General features: G+C 45.4%; 1 protein-coding gene across 1 annotated transcript in view; it reads left to right on the forward strand.

Annotated features, from left to right (window-relative positions):
• Positions 1–24,429, forward strand: part of syndig1 (synapse differentiation inducing 1) — a gene marked incomplete at its 5' end in the record, with an annotated part of 172,941 nt that overhangs the window by 33,560 nt on the left and 114,952 nt on the right. The window contains one exon of the mRNA XM_084321895.1: positions 20,507–20,644. Coding sequence (XP_084178021.1) covers positions 20,507–20,644 — 138 coding nt within the window. The remainder of the gene's footprint in view (positions 1–20,506; positions 20,645–24,429) is intronic.

Consider the following 24,429-nt stretch of genomic DNA (forward strand, 5'->3'; position numbering starts at 1 on the left):
TGGAGGAGAAGATGGCGGGACAGGACAGAAACGTGACCGAGTTACAGACTAGGACGGCTCACGCGGAGGAATGGAACACGGAGATACACGAGGTATTAACATGTGTGATTCAGAAACAAGAACAGATGGAGACAAAGATGTCGGACATGGAGGGGAGGTCACGGAGAAATAACATCAGAATATGGGGACTGAAAGAAGGAGTCGAAGGGGAATCGGTGACCCTATATGTGGAAAAGCTTATCAAAGAACAAATGAAGGAAACGGGACTGGAAAAAATGGAGATACAGAGGGCCCACAGGGCGTTGGCTCCGAGACCACAACCGGACAGACCTCCGAGGGCGGTGATTATTAACTTTCTGAGATTCGAGGTTAAGGAATTGGTACTCAGAACCGCGTGGACCAAGAAGATTGAAATCGAAGGGAAAAGACTATCATTTGATCACGACTACTCGACAGCGGTAGCGATAACACGCAGGTCCTACGCGGGACTGAAGAAAACCCTGAAAGAAAACGGAATGAGATTCCAGTCACCCATGACCTCGCTAAGGATTCACTGGGAGGAAGGAGCGGCGATGTACGCGACGGCACGAGAAGCGGAGCGAGAGATGAGACGGCGAGGGATGAGGATGGCGGAGGACGGAGAAGGAAGGAGGCGGGAGGAACAGACGCGGAGCCTGCAGCAGAGATTGGAAGGAGCCCGCAGGTGGATCAGAGTGGAAGACCGAAACCGGAGGGAGGAGAGAGGAGAAGGCGGAGGTGAAACGTGACGGAGCGAGGACGGAGACGGATGAGGAGGCCAGACGGAGAGGAGGCGGGAGGAGACGAACGGATGAGTACACGCACAAGAGATTGAAAAAACTATTCAAATAGAGACAAAGTATAGAAACTGAAATAACATATGCATAAGCACACATTCCCAGGTAGAGGCAGGATATAGAAATGAACGTAACGTATACATGGACACATAATACACAAGCTGATGGAGGAAATAAATGGAAATATAACTAGGTTTGATAGGCGAGACACAGACCATACTGAAACAGATACATAGAAACACACTGTGAGTAACACAGTTGGGAGGGATTAAGGGGATAAATGGACATCACATAGAAAATAGAGGAGAGGAAAAGAAAATAATAAGGGGTACACGGGAGACACCGCACACGGATATGGGAGGAAGGAGGGACAATGAAACATATGAGTCACATTGAGAGGGACCAAGAAAAGAGGGTCTTTGATCAAAAGGAAGGACAGAGCGCTTTTGACCAGGAGCTCGAAAGCAAAAAAAAAAACAGTAAGAAAGCTGGACAAATATGACGAGCGATTGGGGGCAAGGGTTTCAAACCCCCAAGCCGTCAGGAGGGGGCCCCTCGCTAGGAGGGCAATTACCCCTCACCCACCAGCAGGGGACAGGGGGGGACACAGGGACCCCCCGAACGCCTTGGGAGCACTTTATGTAAAGTTTATGTTTTTTATTTATGTTAATCATTATATGTATTCGGTGAAGAGAGCGGAGGCTCCAACCGGAGGGGGGAATGAGTGTGACATGGGGGGGACTGACAGACGAAAGAAGAAGAAAGATGACAAGGGTTAAAGGTATAAAAATGATGTCGTTAAACGTTAATGGAATGAATAATGCGATAAAAAGGGGAAAAGTGATGTTGAAATGTAAAAAAAGTGAGATGGAAGTGATTTTTCTGCAGGAGACACATTTGGTAGCACAGGGTCATGAGAAACTGAAGAGATTTGGATATGAAAATGCATACTATAGTTCCTTTGAACAAAACCCGAGGAGAGGAGTAATCACGTTAATCAAAAACACAGTCAAATTTGAATTGATCAAGGAAGTAAGAGACAAGGAGGGAAGGTTTGTTTTGGTGAAGGGGAAAATGGAGGGCCAAATGGTTACGTTAGTAAATGTTTATGCACCCCCAGAGAGTGAGAGGGATTTATATGAGACCATTTTTGACATGATAGTGATGGAACTAGAAGGGATATTGATATGTACGGGAGATTTTAACGTAGTACTGAATCACGACCTAGACACCACGAGTACTAGAAAAGGACGGGCGCCCATCAGTAGATATATGAATATTCAGATGACGGAAATGGGAATTACAGACGTTTGGAGGGAGATGCACGCCATGGACAGGGAATACACACATTACTCACACCCACACGTGACGTATGCGAGAATAGACTACTTTTTGATGACGACGGGGGACAGTTACAGGGCACGGGAGAGCAGTATAGGAGTGGCGGACATATCGGATCACAGTGCCATATATCTGACAGTAGATCTAGAAGGGAGACGGAGGAACACGATTTGGAGACTAAATGTAGGAATATTAAATAACAAAGGGGTGGTGAGTCAGATCAAGGAGGAGATAGCCAGATATAAGGAAGAAAATGACAACGGGGCGGTAGACCCGAACATTCTATGGGACACACTGAAGGTAGTGATAAGGGGGAAATTGATGGAAAAAACAGCAATGCTGAAGAAGGCCAGAACGGAGACATATCACAATCTGATAGGGAAGCTAAAGAAGAGGGGAGACACCAGATATCAAAAGAACAGGAAACACTCGGAGAAATCAAAGAAGTAAAGGCCAGGATAAATAAGGAATTATTGACGGAAATAGAAAAGAAAGCGATGTTCATGAAACAAACGTACTATGAAGGGGGACCAAAAGCGACCAGACTGTTGGCTAGGAGAATTAGAACGCAACAGAAGTTGAACACGATACACACAATAAGGGATACAAAGACTAATGAAATATTGAGGGACCCAGCTGAAATAGAGAGGACATTTAGAGAATACTATGAGAAATTATACACACAGCCAAAAGCAGCGGGAGAAGAGGAAATAGAAACATATCTGGAGAAGCTAGAGTTACCATCGATAGGGAAAGAACAGAATGAAGAGTTAAATAAAATAATTACGGAACAAGAACTGGAAGATGCAATTAGTAGAGCTAAAAACAACAAGTCTCCGGGGAGCGACGGATTCCCATCGGAATTCTACAAGACATTTAGAACTGAATTAGCACCCATGTTAGGGGCGGCGTTCAGACACACGATGGAAGAGGGGAAAATGCCCCCCTCGTGGAAGGAAGCCATAATCACCACGATACCGAAGGAAGGGAAGGATAGGGAATTATGTAGTAGTTTCAGACCTGTGTCCATACTCAACGTAGATTACAAGATGTATACATCGATAATATCAAAAAGATTTGAGACGTTTATGCCAGACATTATAGATGAAGATCAAACTGGATTTATTAAAGGGAGACAGACACAGGACAACGTGAGAAAGACATTACACATAGTAGAGGAGATACAAAAACAAGGAGGTAGCGCGGTACTGATTAGCCTAGATGCAGAAAAAGCGTTCGACAGTGTGAGCTGGACATTTTTATATAAAACATTGATGAGGTTCGGACTGAACGGGAGGGCGATGAAGATGATCAAGGCGCTATATCAAGAGCCGACAGCGAGGGTTAAGGTGAATGGCAGCTTGACGGATAGAATCAGATTAGAGAGGGCTACGAGACAGGGATGTTGTCTCTCACCGACGCTCTTCGCCGTTTTCATAGAACCACTGGCACAACTGATCAGGCAGACCGAGGACATCAAGGGAGTAAGGATAAAGGGAACGGAATATAAACTAGGCTTATTTGCAGACGACGTGATAGTATACATGAGGCAACCAGAAAAGAGCTTCCCGGCACTGATGGATCTACTGAAGGAATATGGCCACTACTCAGGATACAAACTAAACGTGACAAAGACACAGACCTTAGCATGGAACTATTCTCCAACGACGGAAATTAGAGAACAGTACGGGATAAGATGGGACATGGACAAGATTAAATACTTAGGGGTGAACATCACGAGAGGGGTGGAGAAACTGTTTGAGGCGAATTATACACAGATAAATCAGAACATCAAGAGAGACCTAGAGAGATGGACAGTAATGCCCTTGGACTTCAATTCAAGAATAGAGGTCATTAAAATGAACATACTATCAAGGTTACTGTACCTATTCCAGTCACTACCGATACAAATACCACAGAATCAATTCAGGGAGTGGGACAGACTGATATCGAGGTTCATATGGGCGGGGAGAAGACCACGGGTCAGATATAAAACACTACAACTACCAAAGGAAGAGGGAGGGATGGCAGTACCCAGCCTACAAGATTATTACTATGCAGCACAACTGAGAGCAGTGACGTGCTGGTGTAACGACAGATATGAGGCAAGATGGAAAGACATTGAAAAAGAAGGGGAGGGATACAAGGTACAAGCTCTGGTGGGGGATAGGGAACTATTTAAAGAAAAAGAGGGACTATTAGATCCAATCACCAAATGCACCTTGACCATATGGAACAGAGTAGTAAAAACACACAAATTGGAGAAGCAGTCAGGGGTCCTGAGATGGGTAGCACATGACAAGAGATTCAAACCAGGGAGGTTAGACCATGGATTCAGAAGGTGGGAGAGGGGGGGGGGGGGGGCAACAGCAATATGCGAAATGATAGAGAAGGGAGAAATGCAGACACTACAAAAATTAAAGGAGAAATTTGGACTAGAAAACAGGGACCACTTCAGATATCTACAGGTTAGAGACTACTACAACAAAGAAATAAGGGGGGCCAAAGACGAGGAACAGAATGGAATAATAAAGATGATAGTATGGGCATACGAAGGGGGGCAAGGAAGAGTAATATCAGCAATATACCGGGCTATAATGACCAGCAAGGGACACACGACAGATTACATAAGGGAGAAATGGGAGAGAGAGCTAGAGATAGAAATAACAGGGAAGGAATGGGGGAACATATGCGAGGTACAACATTCAACAACAGGATCGAGAATATGGAAAGAATTTGGATGGAAAAACATAATCAGATTCTTTATAACCCCAGAGCTGAAGGGAAAATATGCACCAACACAAAAAGCATGCTGGAGGATGTGTGGGAAAATCACACGCACATATTCTGGGGATGTCAGAAGCTGAAGGGGTATTGGGAGGAGATAGGGGAAGCAATGATCAGAATATTAGGATACGGGATACCACAAACAGGACTGGTGCTTTACTTAGGAGACCTGACACACGAGGGAATACAAGGGGGGGACAAATATTTAATAAAGATAATGTTGATAGCGGCCAGAAAAGCAATAACGAGACTGTGGTACAAGGAAGACCCACCGACAATAGCAAAATGGGTAGGAATAGTGGAAGAAATACAGGATATGGAAAGGATAACACACATGCTGAGGTTACAGGAAGATAAATTTGGGGAAAGATGGGGAAAGTGGGAGGATTATAAAAGGAACGAGAACGACATCACAGAGGAAGAACCAAATGCAACACAAGAGAGCGAAGGGTAAAGGAGGAAAGATGTTCAAGCAGGGTCTATGAACCCATGTCACACACCTGTACTTTAGTTAATATTTTCTATTTTGTTTTTGGGATATTACAAGTGCTGAATGCTTTTATACCTTATTATTTATGTCTGTTTAACGGTGTGATATTAAATATTCAGGGATGATGTGGTTTGTGTATGGGTGAAACAAAAGGCAAAGTGAAAGTTAATAAACAAGAGAAAAAAAAAAGAAAGGACGAAGGAGAAGGGAAGAAAGAAACTCAAGGAGGGTCTCTGGACCCAGATCACACATACAAACCTTAGTCAGCATTTATTGTCTTTGAGTAGGAATTACCTGTTTATGCCTGTTTAAGGGAGATACACAATCAGCCTTTGTATCAAATACCTAGAAAACAACAGTAGGGGAACCAGACAACTAACCATGTGATACCCATGTAAATATTTATGTGCACTGTTTTTTCTTTTTGTTTTTATTGTGATACTAGTCTCTTCATTTTTTATTATTTATTTTTTGTAAGTGCTGTCTGTCTAAATAACTGTTAATAAAAAATGTAAGTTTAAAAAAAAAAAAAAAAAAAAAGAGAGTAGGCCTATGGGATTTTCCTGGTGGACGTGCCACGCTCAGCCAAGAATAGTGAATAGACAATTCGACCATGACTCTACTTCGGGCGCTAGAGAAAAGCGCCCACAGGCATCATATTTGAACACGCTGATTGGATTAAATTTAGTTGCTAGGTTCATTTATTTATTTTTCAATTGGCTGAGTTGCGCACTGACGCTGGCTCTGATTTCTAGCGCCCGAGAAGAGAGGGGGGATGAATAGGACGCACAAACAATGATTTATATTTGATGTATTACACGTTATTGTGCATTTTAAACACAAACATACTTAATTATTTTTTTTTATCTACTTTTTCTCCCATTTTCTATTTTTCTCCCATCCCCAATTTTGTATCGTCCAATTCTACCCTCCCCTGTCTCGAACGCTGTTTGGCCATGCCTCCCACAAGCCGGCTGTAATGTGGACGAAGCCATACATTGCACGAGTCCCCTCCTGCATTGGTGGTGAGTGCCTTGCCCACTGCACCACCTAGCCGCCCACATACTTACAATTTGTAATTATTATTTATTTAATTTTTTTTTTAAATATTTTTAGGGGTCGAAATCTCAAATCCAAAACCACTATTTCTTCTTTCTTCTTCTCTCTCCACCAGGGGGGGGGGGGGGGGGGGGCAGCGCATTAGCGCCCTCTATGGACCAGCCGCCACTGAGTATGTGACAAATAAAACAAAACTTGAACTTGAAACTAATGTTAAGATAGAAAGTTAGGGTTAAGGTTAGGGTTACTTTAAGGTAAGAGTTTGACTTTTGCGGATAATAATAATAATAATAATTTAGGACCTGCTCAGAGGTCATCAATCATGCATGCATGCAATTCGTATCTGCGATTAACCCATCCCGTCGTCCTTCACCCCCAAGGGCAGCCGGGAGCAGACAGGCGTCAACGTGAGCCGCGCCAGGGGACCAATCCAAGTGCTCCTGTCCGTCTTCGTCAAGGACGCCACAGCGTTAGCGATCTATTGTTGTGCATGTTTTTCCATTAGGTTTATCTTATCGGGGGGGGGGAAACCCTTGCGAGCACGGGGAGAACATGCAAACTCCACACAGAAAGGCCTGGGAGATACCCCACCTGGGTAACTGGCATCATGGAAACCTGGTCCCCAAGCGGGAATCGAACCCTGGACCTTCTTGCTGTGAGGCTACAGTGTTAACCACTACACCACCGTGCCGCTATGAAATGTAAATATATTACGTATGAGATCGGGCTGCATCCTCACTGTGGTGACCTGCTGACAAACCTTCACTTGCTCCTAAAGTATCTCTGTATTAGACTTCCAGTAGCCTACACTCTAGATTGTCCATCTGTTATGTATGTGGTGGAGTTAGGACTGGTGTGTTTGTATGTGCGTGGATTGGGTGGGGGTGGTGGAGTCCAGGGCCATTTTCTAGTCCCAGTCCATCCCTGACTGATGGCATGAAGCAAAATGGAGAGGGGCCTGGTCTTCGCCCGGAGCCTCCCCTGCCCCGGCCTCCCCTACCCCGGCCTCCCCTGCCCCCGCCTCCTGTTGGGTGACTTACCTGTGATTTAGCCTCCAATATATTAGCCTTGGTATTAGTCGGTACATCTCCCTTTCTGACACGTCTCTGGTCTCAGGGCAGATTCAAACCCAGGACAATTAGATAGATAGATAGATAGATAGATAGATAGATAGATAGATAGATAGATAGATAGATAGATAGATAGATAGATAGATAGATAGATAGATAGATAGATAGATAGATAGATAGATAGATAGATAGATAGATAGATAGATAGATAGATAGATAGATAGATAGATAGATAGATAGATAGATAGATAGATAGATAGATAGATAGATAGATAGATACTTTATTAATCCCCTTGGGGAAATTCAGGGTATCTCGCAGCTCACACAGTATACAGATATTGACAGTTCTCATTCAGTTATTACACGTTATGTCTGCATCATGAATAAAAAATAAGCACATGATAAAATTCAATTAAATCATATCCATCAATATTAATAGGAGCGTGATTAGATAAAAACAGGTGTATAAAACAGTGTATAAAAACAGATGTAAAAACAGGTGTAAAAACAGGTGTGTGGGTCAGAGGTCAAGGTCCCCCACACTATATTACGCTGTTGTACAGTCTGATGGCAGTGGGGACAAAGGACCTCCTGTGCCGCTCAGTCCGTGAGTGCAGGGAGATGAGCCGTCCGCTGCGACTGCTGCTCTGCCCCACCAGCGTGTGGTGGAGAGGGTGGTTGGTATTGCCCATGATGGCCAGCAGCTTGCTCTGCGTGCGGCTCTCCACCATGGTCCCCAGTGGGTCCAGTCTCCTCCCCACCACTGAGCCAGCCTTTTTCACCAATTACATGGTATGTGCCTCACAGGAAACCCTGGAAATGGCGACTCTACGATACTCGATGACAGTGTAATTAGTGTACAGTACCGTCTGCAGTTCTGTTCCACACAAGCGGGCAGGCGCAATCTGTTCCAACATGTAAAAGCTATTTCATACAATCAATAGACGGATGGCTCGAAGCAGTTAGCGGTCGATCTGGAATCAGATGTTCTAATCATTATGTTAAGAGCCTTCTCAGCGTTTGTAAACAGTGATGATGGTTTGACTCTGGAGGTCTCGAGGAACAGTCCGGGTGAAAGCATGAGACGTCCGATGAACAGTCGTTCGGTTACGTCATTTAAAATTCATCCAGAATGTCTCTGGAGCTTTTTCCTGTGGAAAAGACAGCGGTGTCCAGTAACAGTGTGAGCAGGTGTACAGAGATCCTGACCCAGCTCTCACTGCAGCACAGTGTCTGGTCAGTAACATGGGTTTCCCAGTCCCTCCGCTCTGCAGTAAACACAAAATACATGTTCTGGTATCCCGTTCCCACTTTATCCAACCCTAGATATTTAAGATTTCAAGAAATCTTGCCAAGTCAAATTTGCTGGCAGATTATTTTACTTGTTTCAAGCACATAATTTGTTTTTATTTCTTATTTTTGTCAGACCATTTTTGCAGTGTGGAGTTCTCTCTCCTGATTGGATAAAGTGAGAACAGGATACCAGAACATGTATTTTGTGTTTACTGCACTGAGTGGAGGGACTGGAAGACCCATGTTACTGACCAGACACTCTATATCAGTGATGGCTGTCGGAATGTAGAGCTATTATTTTAACATGAAGACCACTTATTTTAACAAAGCTCTATAACAAACCACATTACATATAAACAAAGCTCTATAACGAACCACATTACATATAAACAAAGCTCTAGAATGAACCACATTACATATACAAAGCTCTATAATGAACCACATTACATAACATACTGTAAAGCTCTGTAATGAACAGCTGTGGATTCTGAGGTTTAAGACAATAACTCGCCCTAACTAATTATTGCACGTTTTCGAAGGGATCAACAGAAAGCTTAAAGAGTCTCGACAAAGGCTGGTGGGGTGAAAACACAAGCTGCTGCTGAAATACAGTTTAAAATGACAATTTTCTCTCCAAACGTCTCCTTTCAATCCTTCTTCTGTGGTTTTCTAGGAAAGCTTGATGAACGCTCAGTGCTGCCACCACTGGTCGCCAATAAAACATTTGACTATCACTGTTAACCTGTCAGGTCAATCAATCAATCACATTTATTTATATAGCACATTTAGACATGACACTTGTCAACCACAAAGAAAAGTATAGGATAGGAGGAAAAACCCCAAAAAACAACAACGGATAGACAAGGAAACAAAACAACACGTCAACAAGCAAGGCAAGAGTCAAAGTGAGTCAGGGAAGGCCAGGCGGTATAGGTGGGTTTTGAGTTTCGATTTAAAAGACTTGATGGAGGGGGCAGATTTAATGGACATGGGGATGCTGTTCCAGAGGTCAGGGGCTGCAACCGCAAAAGCACGCCCCCCCCCCCTAGACTTGAAATTAGACCTACGGGTGGTTAAGAGACCATTGTCAGCCGATCTGAGGGCCCTGACGTTGGTATAGGGGGTGAGGAGGTCTGCTAGGTAAGCAGGGGCCTTACCATTAAGGGCTTTGTAGACCAATAGGAGGACCTTGAAGTCTATTCTATAGCGCACCGGGAGCCAGTGGAGGGAGGCAAGTACAGGGGTGATGTGAGCTCTCTTCCGTGTACCTGTGAGCAGTCTAGCAGCAGCATTTTGGGGTAGTTGTAGACGGGCTATGGTGGATTTATTAAGCCCCAGGTACAGGGAGTTACGGTAGTCTAAGCGTGAAGATATGAAGGCATGAATTACTCTTTCCAGGTCTGAGGGGGAGAGAATGGCCTTGATCCTGGCTATGGGCCGGAGCTGGAAAAAACACCCCTTCACCACGAATTTACCTGCCTATTGAAGGAAAACTCGGGGTCAAAGAGCACGCCCAGGTTCAAGGTCAAGGTGCTGATCTTATTGGTGACCAGTGGTGGCAGCACTGAGCGTTCATCAACTGGTGGATTTTAAGGAGACTTTTCAATGTATTCATCAAGGGAGATAGTAGGCTTAATAATAATAATAATAATAATAATAATAATAATAATAATAATTAATTAATTGCATTTATATAGCGCTTTTCTGTTTTTCTAGACACTCAAAGCTTACTAGGCTTCAGGCCAAGGGAGATATTAGTCTTACTAGGCTTCCGCCCAATGGAGATAGTAGGCTTACTAGGCTTCAGGCCAAGGGAGATATTGGAGTTACTAGGTTTCAGGCCAAGGGAGATATTGGAGTTACTAGATTTCAGGCCAAGGGAGATATTGGAGTTACTAGAGTTCAGGCCAAGGGAGATATTGGAGTTACTAGGTTTCAGGCTAAGGGAGATATTGGAGTTACTAGGTTTCAGGCCAAGGGAGATATTGGAGTTACTAGGTTTCAGGTAGGGCTATTCTGCTGCCCTAGCCATATGTCCTACTCACAATGACAAGAGTCCTCTCTGAGCTCAATGCACACTATGCTTAATGCTGTAAAATGTAAAATAATGGACAAAACACACTTAAACATACTCCACAGTGCACCCAATGCAAACAAAAGCATAGGTTATGTCATTCGGTCGGGGCGAATTTTTAGTGTTTGTGTCATAATTCTGATGTCAAACGTTGTTGGATGGTTTATTTCTAAACCTCATGTGCCTCATGTGTATGTTGCAGAGTGCTCTCTCTGTGTGCTTGTTGCAGAGTGACTATTGCAGCTCTCTCTGTGTGCTTGTTGCAGAGTGACTATTCCAGCTCTCTCTGTGTGCTTGTTGCAGAGTGACTATTCCAGCTCTCTCTGTGTGCTTGTTGCAGAGTGACTATTGCAGCTCTCTCTGTGTGCTTGTTGCAGAGTGACTATTCCAGCTCTCTCTGTGTGCTTGTTGCAGAGTGACTATTGCAGCTCTCTCTGTGTGCTTGTTGCAGAGTGACTATAGCAGCTCTCTCTCTGTGTGCTTGTTGCAGAGTGACTATTCCAGCTCTCTCTGTGTGCTTGTTGCAGAGTGACTATAGCAGCTCTCTCTGTGTGCTTGTTGCAGAGTGACTATAGCAGCTCTCTCTCTGTGTGCTTGTTGCAGAGTGACTATAGCAGCTCTCTCTGTGTGCTTGTTGCAGAGTGACTATTGCAGCTCTCTCTGTGTGCTTGTTGCAGAGTGACTATAGCAGCTCTCTCTCTGTGTGCTTGTTGCAGAGTGACTATAGCAGCTCTCTCTCTGTGTGCTTGTTGCAGAGTGACTATTGCAGCTCTCTCTCTGTGTGTGCTTGTTGCAGAGTGACTATTGCAGCTCTCTCTCTCTGTGTGCTTGTTGCAGAGTGACTATAGCAGCTCTCTCTCTGTGTGCTTGTTGCAGAGTGACTATAGCAGCTCTCTCTGTGTGCTTGTTGCAGAGTGACTATAGCAGCTCTCTCTCTGTGTGCTTGTTGCAGAGTGACTATAGCAGCTCTCTCTCTGTGTGCTTGTTGCAGAGTGACTATTGCAGCTCTCTCTCTGTGTGCTTGTTGCAGAGTGACTATAGCAGCTCTCTCTCTGTGTGCTTGTTGCAGAGTGACTATTGCAGCTCTCTCTCTGTGTGCTTGTTGCAGAGTGACTATAGCAGCTCTCTCTCTGTGTGCTTGTTGCAGAGTGACTATAGCAGCTCTCTCTCTGTGTGCTTGTTGCAGAGTGACTATAGCAGCTCTCTCTCTGTGTGCTTGTTGCAGAGTGACTATAGCAGCTCTCTCTGTGTGCTTGTTGCAGAGTGACTATAGCAGCTCTCTCTGTGTGTGCTTGTTGCAGAGTGACTATAGCAGCTCTCTCTGTGTGCTTGTTGCAGAGTGACTATAGCAGCTATCTCTGTGTGTGCTTGTTGCAGAGTGACTATAGCAGCTCTCTCTCTGTGTGCTTGTTGCAGAGTGACTATAGCAGCTCTCTCTCTGTGTGCTTGTTGCAGAGTGACTATTCCAGCTCTCTCTGTGTGCTTGTTGCAGAGTGACTATAGCAGCTCTCTCTGTGTGCTTGTTGCAGAGTGACTATTCCAGCTCTCTCTGTGTGCTTGTTGCAGAGTGACTATTGCAGCTCTCTCTGTGTGCTTGTTGCAGAGTGACTATTGCAGCTCTCTCTGTGTGTATGTTGCAGAGTGCTCTGTCTGTGTGCTTGTTGCAGAGTGACTATTCCAGCTCTCTCTGTGTGCTTGTTGCAGAGTGACTATTGCAGCTCTCTCTGTGTGCTTGTTGCAGAGTGACTATTGCAGCTCTCTCTTTGTGTGCTTGTTGCAGAGTGACTATTGCAGCTCTCTCTGTGTGCTTGTTGCAGAGTGACTATTGCAGCTCTCTCTGTGTGTATGTTGCAGAGTGACTATTCCAGCTCTCTCTGTGTGCTTGTTGCAGAGTGACTATAGCAGCTCTCTCTGTGTGCTTGTTGCAGAGTGACTATAGCAGCTCTCTCTTTGTGTGCTTGTTGCAGAGTGACTATAGCAGCTCTCTCTCTGTGTGCTTGTTGCAGAGTGACTATAGCAGCTCTCTCTTTGTGTGCTTGTTGCAGAGTGACTATAGCAGCTCTCTCTCTGTGTGCTTGTTGCAGAGTGACTATAGCAGCTCTCTCTGTGTGCTTGTTGCAGAGTGACTATAGCAGCTCTCTCTCTGTGTGCTTGTTGCAGAGTGACTATAGCAGCTCTCTCTTTGTGTGCTTGTTGCAGAGTGACTATTGCAGCTCTCTCTTTGTGCTTGTTGCAGAGTGACTATAGCAGCTCTCTCTTTGTGTGCTTGTTGCAGAGTGACTATTGCAGCTCTCTCTGTGTGCTTGTTGCAGAGTGACTATAGCAGCTCTCTCTGTGTGCTTGTTGCAGAGTGACTATAGCAGCTCTCTCTTTGTGTGCTTGTTGCAGAGTGACTATTGCAGCTCTCTCTTTGTGCTTGTTGCAGAGTGACTATAGCAGCTCTCTCTGTGTGCTTGTTGCAGAGTGACTATTGCAGCTCTCTCTTTGTGTGCTTGTTGCAGAGTGACTATAGCAGCTCTCTCTGTGTGCTTGTTGCAGAGTGACTATAGCAGCTCTCTCTCTGTGTGCTTGTTGCAGAGTGACTATTGCAGCTCTCTCTGTGTGCTTGTTGCAGAGTGACTATTCCAGCTCTCTCTGTGTGCTTGTTGCAGAGTGACTATTGCAGCTCTCTCTGTGTGCTTGTTGCAGAGTGACTATAGCAGCTCTCTCTGTGTGCTTGTTGCAGAGTGACTATAGCAGCTCTCTCTGTGTGCTTGTTGCAGAGTGACTATAGCAGCTCTCTCTCTGTGTGCTTGTTGCAGAGTGACTATAGCAGCTCTCTCTCTGTGTGCTTGTTGCAGAGTGACTATAGCAGCTCTCTCTTTGTGTGCTTGTTGCAGAGTGACTATTGCAGCTCTCTCTCTGTGTGCTTGTTGCAGAGTGACTATTGCAGCTCTCTCTGTGTGCTTGTTGCAGAGTGACTATAGCAGCTCTCTCTTTGTGTGCTTGTTGCAGAGTGACTATTGCAGCTCTCTCTCTGTGTGCTTGTTGCAGAGTGACTATTGCAGCTCTCTCTCTGTGTGCTTGTTGCAGAGTGACTATAGCAGCTCTCTCTCTGTGTGCTTGTTGCAGAGTGACTATAGCAGCTCTCTCTGTGTGCTTGTTGCAGAGTGACTATTCCAGCTCTCTCTGTGTGCTTGTTGCAGAGTGACTATTCCAGCTCTCTCTGTGTGCTTGTTGCAGAGTGACTATAGCAGCTCTCTCTGTGTGCTTGTTGCAGAGTGACTATAGCAGCTCTCTCTGTGTGCTTGTTGCAGAGTGACTATTGCAGCTCTCTCTGTGTGCTTGTTGCAGAGTGACTATAGCAGCTCTCTCTGTGTGCTTGTTGCAGAGTGACTATAGCAGCTCTCTCTCTGTGTGCTTGTTGCAGAGTGACTATAGCAGCTCTCTCTGTGTGCTTGTTGCAGAGTGACTATAGCAGCTCTCTCTCTGTGTGTGCTTGTTGCAGAGTGACTATTCCAGCTCTCTCTCTGTGTGTATGTTGCAGAGTGACTATTGCAGCTCTCTCTGTGTGCTTGTTGCAGAGTGACTATAGCAGCTCTGTCTGTGTGCTTGTTGCAGAGTGACTATAGCAGCTCTGTCTGTGTGCTTGTTGCAGAGTGACTATTGCAGCTCTGTCTGTGTGCTTGTTGCAGAGTGACTATTGCAGCTCTCTCTGTGTGCTTGTTGCAGAGTGACTATTGCAGCTCTGTCTGTGTGCTTGTTGCAGAGTGACTATAGCAGCTCTCTCTCTGTGTGCTTGTTGCAGAGTGACTATTGCAGCTCTCTCTGTGTGCTTGTTGCAGAGTGACTATAGCAGCTCTGTCTGTGTGTATGTTGCAGAGTGACTATTGCAGCTCTCTCTGTGTGCTTGTTGCAGAGTGACTATAGCAGCTCTCTCTGTGTGCTTGTTGCAGAGTGACTATAGCAGCTCTCTCTGTGTGCTTGTTGCAGAGTGACTATAGCAGCTCTCTCTGTGTGCTTGTTGCAGAGTGACTATTGCAGCTCTCTCTGTGTGCTTGTTGCAGAGTGACTATTGCAGCTCTCTCTGTGTGCTTGTTGCAGAGTGACTATTGCAGCTCTCTCTGTGTGCTTGTTGCAGAGTGACTATTGCAGCTTTCTCTGTGTGCTTGTTGCAGAGTGACTATTGCAGCTCTCTCTGTGTGCTTGTTGCAGAGTGACTATTGCAGCTCTCTCTCTGTGTGCTTGTTGCAGAGTGACTATTGCAGCTCTCTCTCTGTGTGCTTGTTGCAGAGTGACTATAGCAGCTCTCTCTCTGTGTGCTTGTTGCAGAGTGACTATAGCAGCTCTGTCTGTGTGTATGTTGCAGAGTGACTATTGCAGCTCTCTCTGTGTGTATGTTGCAGAGTGACTATTCCAGCTCTCTCTGTGTGCTTGTTGCAGAGTGACTATAGCAGCTCTCTCTCTGTGTGCTTGTTGCAGAGTGACTATAGCAGCTCTCTCTGTGTGTGCTTGTTGCAGAGTGACTATAGCAGCTCTCTCTGTGTGCTTGTTGCAGAGTGACTATAGCAGCTCTCTCTGTGTGCTTGTTGCAGAGTGACTATAGCAGCTCTCTCTGTGTGCTTGTTGCAGAGTGACTATAGCAGCTCTCTCTGTGTGCTTGTTGCAGAGTGACTATTGCAGCTCTCTCTGTGTGCTTGTTGCAGAGTGACTATTGCAGCTCTCTCTGTGTGCTTGTTGCAGAGTGACTATTGCAGCTCTCTCTGTGTGCTTGTTGCAGAGTGACTATTGCAGCTCTCTCTGTGTGCTTGTTGCAGAGTGACTATTGCAGCTCTCTCTCTGTGTGCTTGTTGCAGAGTGACTATTGCAGCTCTCTCTCTGTGTGCTTGTTGCAGAGTGACTATTGCAGCTCTCTCTGTGTGCTTGTTGCAGAGTGACTATTGCAGCTCTCTCTGTGTGCTTGTTGCAGAGTGACTATTGCAGCTCTCTCTGTGTGCTTGTTGCAGAGTGACTATTGCAGCTCTCTCTGTGTGCTTGTTGCAGAGTGACTATAGCAGCTCTCTCTGTGTGCTTGTTGCAGAGTGACTATAGCAGCTCTCTCTCTGTGTGCTTGTTGCAGAGTGACTATAGCAGCTCTCTCTCTGTGTGCTTGTTGCAGAGTGACTATTGCAGCTCTCTCTCTGTGTGCTTGTTGCAGAGTGACTATAGCAGCTCTCTCTCTGTGTGCTTGTTGCAGAGTGACTATTGCAGCTCTCTCTCTGTGTGCTTGTTGCAGAGTGACTATAGCAGCTCTCTCTCTGTGTGCTTGTTGCAGAGTGACTATAGCAGCTCTCTCTCTGTGTGCTTGTTGCAGAGTGACTATAGCAGCTCTCTCTCTGTGTGCTTGTTGCAGAGTGACTATAGCAGCTCTCTCTGTGTGCTTGTTGCAGAGTGACTATAGCAGCTCTCTCTGTGTGTGCTTGTTGCAGAGTGACTATAGCAGCTCTCTCTGTGTGCTTGTTGCAGAGTGACTATAGCAGCTATCTCTGTGTGTGCTTGTTGCAGAGTGACTATAGCAGCTCTCTCTCTGTGTGCTTGTTGCAGAGTGACTATAGCAGCTCTCTCTCTGTGTGCTTGTTGCAGAGTGACTATTCCAGCTCTCTCTGTGTGCTTGTTGCAGAGTGACTATAGCAGCTCTCTCTGTGTGCTTGTTGCAGAGTGACTATTCCAGCTCTCTCTGTGTGCTTGTTGCAGAGTGACTATTGCAGCTCTCTCTGTGTGCTTGTTGCAGAGTGACTATTGCAGCTCTCTCTGTGTGTATGTTGCAGAGTGCTCTGTCTGTGTGCTTGTTGCAGAGTGACTATTCCAGCTCTCTCTGTGTGCTTGTTGCAGAGTGACTATTGCAGCTCTCTCTGTGTGCTTGTTGCAGAGTGACTATTGCAGCTCTCTCTTTGTGTGCTTGTTGCAGAGTGACTATTGCAGCTCTCTCTGTGTGCTTGTTGCAGAGTGACTATTGCAGCTCTCTCTGTGTGTATGTTGCAGAGTGACTATTCCAGCTCTCTCTGTGTGCTTGTTGCAGAGTGACTATAGCAGCTCTCTCTGTGTGCTTGTTGCAGAGTGACTATAGCAGCTCTCTCTTTGTGTGCTTGTTGCAGAGTGACTATAGCAGCTCTCTCTCTGTGTGCTTGTTGCAGAGTGACTATAGCAGCTCTCTCTTTGTGTGCTTGTTGCAGAGTGACTATAGCAGCTCTCTCTCTGTGTGCTTGTTGCAGAGTGACTATAGCAGCTCTCTCTGTGTGCTTGTTGCAGAGTGACTATAGCAGCTCTCTCTCTGTGTGCTTGTTGCAGAGTGACTATAGCAGCTCTCTCTTTGTGTGCTTGTTGCAGAGTGACTATTGCAGCTCTCTCTTTGTGCTTGTTGCAGAGTGACTATAGCAGCTCTCTCTTTGTGTGCTTGTTGCAGAGTGACTATTGCAGCTCTCTCTGTGTGCTTGTTGCAGAGTGACTATAGCAGCTCTCTCTGTGTGCTTGTTGCAGAGTGACTATAGCAGCTCTCTCTTTGTGTGCTTGTTGCAGAGTGACTATTGCAGCTCTCTCTTTGTGCTTGTTGCAGAGTGACTATAGCAGCTCTCTCTGTGTGCTTGTTGCAGAGTGACTATTGCAGCTCTCTCTTTGTGTGCTTGTTGCAGAGTGACTATAGCAGCTCTCTCTGTGTGCTTGTTGCAGAGTGACTATAGCAGCTCTCTCTCTGTGTGCTTGTTGCAGAGTGACTATTGCAGCTCTCTCTGTGTGCTTGTTGCAGAGTGACTATTCCAGCTCTCTCTGTGTGCTTGTTGCAGAGTGACTATTGCAGCTCTCTCTGTGTGCTTGTTGCAGAGTGACTATAGCAGCTCTCTCTGTGTGCTTGTTGCAGAGTGACTATAGCAGCTCTCTCTGTGTGCTTGTTGCAGAGTGACTATAGCAGCTCTCTCTCTGTGTGCTTGTTGCAGAGTGACTATAGCAGCTCTCTCTCTGTGTGCTTGTTGCAGAGTGACTATAGCAGCTCTCTCTTTGTGTGCTTGTTGCAGAGTGACTATTGCAGCTCTCTCTCTGTGTGCTTGTTGCAGAGTGACTATTGCAGCTCTCTCTGTGTGCTTGTTGCAGAGTGACTATAGCAGCTCTCTCTTTGTGTGCTTGTTGCAGAGTGACTATTGCAGCTCTCTCTCTGTGTGCTTGTTGCAGAGTGACTATTGCAGCTCTCTCTCTGTGTGCTTGTTGCAGAGTGACTATAGCAGCTCTCTCTCTGTGTGCTTGTTGCAGAGTGACTATAGCAGCTCTCTCTGTGTGCTTGTTGCAGAGTGACTATTCCAGCTCTCTCTGTGTGCTTGTTGCAGAGTGACTATTCCAGCTCTCTCTGTGTGCTTGTTGCAGAGTGACTATAGCAGCTCTCTCTGTGTGCTTGTTGCAGAGTGACTATAGCAGCTCTCTCTGTGTGCTTGTTGCAGAGTGACTATTGCAGCTCTCTCTGTGTGCTTGTTGCAGAGTGACTATAGCAGCTCTCTCTGTGTGCTTGTTGCAGAGTGACTATAGCAGCTCTCTCTCTGTGTGCTTGTTGCAGAGTGACTATAGCAGCTCTCTCTGTGTGCTTGTTGCAGAGTGACTATAGCAGCTCTCTCTCTGTGTGTGCTTGTTGCAGAGTGACTATTCCAGCTCTCTCTCTGTGTGTATGTTGCAGAGTGACTATTGCAGCTCTCTCTGTGTGCTTGTTGCAGAGTGACTATAGCAGCTCTGTCTGTGTGCTTGTTGCAGAGTGACTATAGCAGCTCTGTCTGTGTGCTTGTTGCAGAGTGACTATTGCAGCTCTGTCTGTGTGCTTGTTGCAGAGTGACTATTGCAGCTCTCTCTGTGTGCTTGTTGCAGAGTGACTATTGCAGCTCTGTCTGTGTGCTTGTTGCAGAGTGACTATAGCAGCTCTCTCTCTGTGTGCTTGTTGCAGAGTGACTATTGCAGCTCTCTCTGTGTGCTTGTTGCAGAGTGACTATAGCAGCTCTGTCTGTGTGTATGTTGCAGAGTGACTATTGCAGCTCTCTCTGTGTGTATGTTGCAGAGTGACTATTCCAGCTCTCTCTGTGTGCTTGTTGCAGAGTGACTATAGCAGCTCTCTCTGTGTGCTTGTTGCAGAGTGACTATAGCAGCTCTCTCTGTGTGCTTGTTGCAGAGTGACTATTGCAGCTCTCTCTGTGTGCTTGTTGCAGAGTGACTATAGCAGCTCTCTCTGTGTGCTTGTTGCAGAGTGACTATAGCAGCTCTCTCTGTGTGCTTGTTGCAGAGTGACTATAGCAGCTCTCTCTGTGTGCTTGTTGCAGAGTGACTATAGCAGCTCTCTCTGTGTGCTTGTTGCAGAGTGACTATTGCAGCTCTCTCTGTGTGCTTGTTGCAGAGTGACTATTGCAGCTCTCTCTGTGTGCTTGTTGCAGAGTGACTATTGCAGCTCTCTCTGTGTGCTTGTTGCAGAGTGACTATTGCAGCTTTCTCTGTGTGCTTGTTGCAGAGTGACTATTGCAGCTCTCTCTGTGTGCTTGTTGCAGAGTGACTATTGCAGCTCTCTCTCTGTGTGCTTGTTGCAGAGTGACTATTGCAGCTCTCTCTCTGTGTGCTTGTTGCAGAGTGACTATAGCAGCTCTCTCTCTGTGTGCTTGTTGCAGAGTGACTATAGCAGCTCTGTCTGTGTGTATGTTGCAGAGTGACTATTGCAGCTCTCTCTGTGTGTATGTTGCAGAGTGACTATTCCAGCTCTCTCTGTGTGCTTGTTGCAGAGTGACTATAGCAGCTCTCTCTCTGTGTGCTTGTTGCAGAGTGACTATAGCAGCTCTCTCTGTGTGTGCTTGTTGCAGAGTGACTATAGCAGCTCTCTCTGTGTGCTTGTTGCAGAGTGACTATAGCAGCTCTCTCTGTGTGCTTGTTGCAGAGTGACTATAGCAGCTCTCTCTGTGTGCTTGTTGCAGAGTGACTATAGCAGCTCTCTCTGTGTGCTTGTTGCAGAGTGACTATTGCAGCTCTCTCTGTGTGCTTGTTGCAGAGTGACTATTGCAGCTCTCTCTGTGTGCTTGTTGCAGAGTGACTATTGCAGCTCTCTCTGTGTGCTTGTTGCAGAGTGACTATTGCAGCTCTCTCTGTGTGCTTGTTGCAGAGTGACTATTGCAGCTCTCTCTCTGTGTGCTTGTTGCAGAGTGACTATTGCAGCTCTCTCTCTGTGTGCTTGTTGCAGAGTGACTATTGCAGCTCTCTCTGTGTGCTTGTTGCAGAGTGACTATTGCAGCTCTCTCTGTGTGCTTGTTGCAGAGTGACTATTGCAGCTCTCTCTGTGTGCTTGTTGCAGAGTGACTATTGCAGCTCTCTCTGTGTGCTTGTTGCAGAGTGACTATTGCAGCTCTCTCTGTGTGCTTGTTGCAGAGTGACTATTGCAGCTCTCTCTCTGTGTGCTTGTTGCAGAGTGACTATTGCAGCTCTCTCTGTGTGCTTGTTGCAGAGTGACTATTGCAGCTCTCTCTTTGTGCTTGTTGCAGAGTGACTATTGCAGCTCTCTCTGTGTGCTTGTTGCAGAGTGACTATTGCAGCTCTCTCTTTGTGCTTGTTGCAGAGTGACTATTCCAGCGACTCAGAGAGTGAGGACACCTTTCTGATGATGCCTCCCAGAGACCACCTAGGCCTGAGTGTCTTCTCCATGCTCTGCTGTTTCTGGCCCCTAGGGATCGCTGCCTTCTACCTGTCCCAAGAGGTAAGGAGCACCGCCCCTAAGCTAACGAGGGAGTTAAATAAATACAGTTAAATAATTATAATTAAATTATTAATAATATTTCTAATATCTTTGGAGAAACTGAAGTGTGATTTATTTGTTATTTGTGTCCTTTTAATGTTGTTTTAAGTGTGCCACAATATGTCCAGCACATCTCAGTTGATCATATCATCATATTTCATAGTTGTATGATATTTGATCATATTTGAAACCATATAAAGATTTGGGTCACAGGGAGATAGGAACTGTATTAAGAAAATTAAATAATAATAATAATAATAATTAAAAAAATAAATAATAGAAAATATAACAATGACTTGTATTGTATGTGTTTTCAGGTATTGGGTTATTTTGGTCAATATGTTCATATTTCATATGGATGTGATGATGATGATGATAATAATAATAATAATAATAATAATAATAATAATAATAATAATAATAATAATAATAATAATAATAATAATAATAATAATAATAATAATAACTTTGATTTATATAGCGCCTTTCAGAAGACCCAAGGTCACTTTACATAGGGGAAAAAATTACAAAAGTAACAAACATAGTGGACAGACACAACATACAAAGTGAGAAATTAGGGTTTAAAGGCCAAGTTGAAGAGGTGGGTTTTGAGGAGTTTTTTGAATGAGTCCAGAGTTGGGGCGTTGTGGAGTTCTGCGGGGTAGAGGGAGTTCCAGAGGGTGGGAGCTGCCACACTGAAAGCTCTGTCCCCAAAGGTCCGCAGTCTGGTTCGGGGAATGGAGAGCTGACCAGTGTCCGTGGATCGCAGGGACCGTGACTGAGAGTAGGGGTGGAGAAGGTCAGTGAGGTACTGAGGTGCCAGAGCGTGGAGAGATTTGTATGTGAGCAGGAGGGTTTTGTAGGTGATGCAGGATTTGATGGGGAGCCAGTGGAGGTGGATGATGGTGGGGGTGATGTGCTGCCAGGGTTTGGTGCGGGTTAGAACCCTGGCAGCTGAATTTTGAACATACTGGAGCCTGTCCAGGGTTTTGCTTTGGAACCTCGGACAGGACCCTGTTAAAGGCTGTTGCAGTAGTCCAGGCGGGAGGTGATGCTGCTGAAGAGGTATCATTAGGGGTGGGAATCGCCAGAGACCTCACGATACGACACTATCGCGATTCTTGCGTCACGATACGATAGTATCGCGATACTAAATATATCGCGATACGCTGAAAGTATTGCGATATTATTTATTATTATTTTTTGCTCAATGAATAATTAAATATCGATACTTGGTGTCCCTGTATCGATACAGTATCGCACCACAAAGTATCGCGATACTACTACAGTACGTATCGATTTCCCCCCCCACCCCTAGGTATCATTGTGTTACAGTATCAGGAGGTATCATTGTTCTACAGTATCAGGAGGTATCATTGTTCTACAGTATCAGGAGGTATCATTGTTCTACAGTATCAGGAGGTATCATTGTTCTACATTATCAGCTCCAGTAGCAGGAGGTTGTCATCATTGTGCTTTGAAACTGTATTTAACATTTGTAAAATAGGACAGAGCAGCCCTGAGACCCAAGAGACTGACTGGTGGAGAGAGAGAGAGAGAGAGAGAGAGAGAGAGAGAGAGAGAGAGAGAGAGAGAGAGAGAGAGAGAGAGAGAGAGAGAGAGAGAGAGAGAGAGAGAGAGAGAGAGAGAGAGAGAGAGAGAGAGAGAGAGAGAGGCAGAGACGGTGTGTGTGTGTGTGTGTGTGTGTGTGTGGGAGAGAGAGAGAGAGAGAGAGAGAGAGAGAGAGAGAGAGGCAGAGATGGTGTGTGTGTGTGTGTGTGTGTGTGTGCGTGCGTGTGCGTGTGCGTGTGTGTGTGTGTGTGTGTGTGTGTGTGTGTGTGTGTGTGTGTGGTTCAGTCTACAGTGTCAGGGGGTTTGAGATGAGCTGCATGAGAGTTGGCTTTTAGCAGCATCACATCACAGCACAGGTCATCTTCTGTTGCCAGGAGGAGCTGAGATGAAAGCAAGAGACTGAGGCTTCTTATAGCATCACATCACAGCATCAACACCATTCAAAGTGCATTCTCACCGGATGAGTCTTTCTGGAAAGTGTTCCACTTCATGGAGTATAAGTATACAATAGACAGGATAAAAGTACAATAATACTATGTAACCAATGCACTGGAAATGGACCGGTGCCGGATCCAAGTTGATAGTAAAGTGAACGGGTCATTCTAAGACAGCGGTGTCAAACTCAATACCCAGGGTGCCAAAATTAAGAATACAGATGATTTGGCGCTCCGGACACGTACCGTGATAACACCAAGAAGCAGTGCATATTCCTGAGGTCAATAGGTTACTTGGTCATTTTGTTTATCCATTCAATTTATGCAAACCAGCACAATGTGTTGTTGCTAATGATAATTATCTGGTGCCTCAATGAATATAAGGAGGCCGTTTAAAATGAATTATTCACCCACAAGAGTTTGTAAGATTAGCAATTATAGGCTAAACTGGTCCTGGACTATGGGAGAACGAAGTAGAACACACACACACACACACACACACACACACACACACACACACACACACACACACACACACACACACACACATACACACACACACACACACACACACACACACACACACACACACACACACACACACACACACACACACACACACACACACACACACACACACACACACACACACACACACACACACACCCACACACACACACACACACAGGCCAGGTGAGGCAGCGGGCCAAAATAAATAATTATTGATAAGTGCATTCAGTCCTCAGGCCGGATGATGAGGCCAGGCAGGCCGTGTTTGGTCCGCAGGCCTTGAGTTTGACACATGCTCTAAAAGTCTGTGGCTATTTGAATGTGTTCAAACTTTGACATAATTGTCTCGAACAAAGATGCCCAAGCTTTTTAACTTGGAGGGCCTTGGGCCAAAAAGTAACATTGATGGTGGGTCGCCTTGGGCCAAATAATGTGACTGAACATTGATCATTTAATAAAAGTTTGCCTTTGAGAACCAATGGTTCTCGAGCCGTAACGGCACATGGGGCAGGAGCCTATCTCCTGTTTCCGTAGCATGAGGCAGCTTGATGTACAAGTACACCCCTTGGACATGACGTTAGTATGTCGCAAGGACTTCCCCCCAAACCAACCCTTGATGCTGAGTGTCAAGCAGGGAGGCTATGGGTACCATTTTTATATAGTATAATAGTATATAATAGTCTTTGGTATGACTCGGCCGGGGCTTGAACTCCCAGCCTCCCGAACTCAGGGCATACACTCTACCCACGAGGCCACTGAGCCGGTAGAGTGTTTTAATAAAAGGTAACAAGTAAATAACACTGCCTTAGATCTAATGTCTCTTTGTTTGTATATTATAATAGTCAAGTTAGTTTAGAAAATCCCTTTTCAGGTAGTTAAATTGCATATTACAAATAGAATAATATTTCTCTGTAACTCTTTGGGAGGGCCAAATGTTGTCGAGGGCTAAAGTTGACCTGTGGGCCTACTTTGGGCCCTGGTCTGGAACCTTTTGAATCTGCTCATTTCCAGTTAGCACTAGCTAATGTTAGCTGCTCTTTTGCCTGCGTTAGCATTACACTTTGACAGATTTGACCAAAAGACACTTTTTTCAAACCATCAATTGTTGAAAGAACTCAACCCATTCCGTTTCATAGACGCCACAGAGAACCCAAAGTCTACTTACTGTAGATACTCTATAGCTTTCTTGTGATATCAAACATGCATTCACACACAAACCCAAACACTATA

Source organism: Notolepis coatsorum, assembly GCF_963971535.1.
Source record: "Notolepis coatsorum genome assembly, chromosome: 9".
Classification (NCBI taxonomy): domain Eukaryota; kingdom Metazoa; phylum Chordata; class Actinopteri; order Aulopiformes; family Paralepididae; genus Notolepis; species Notolepis coatsorum.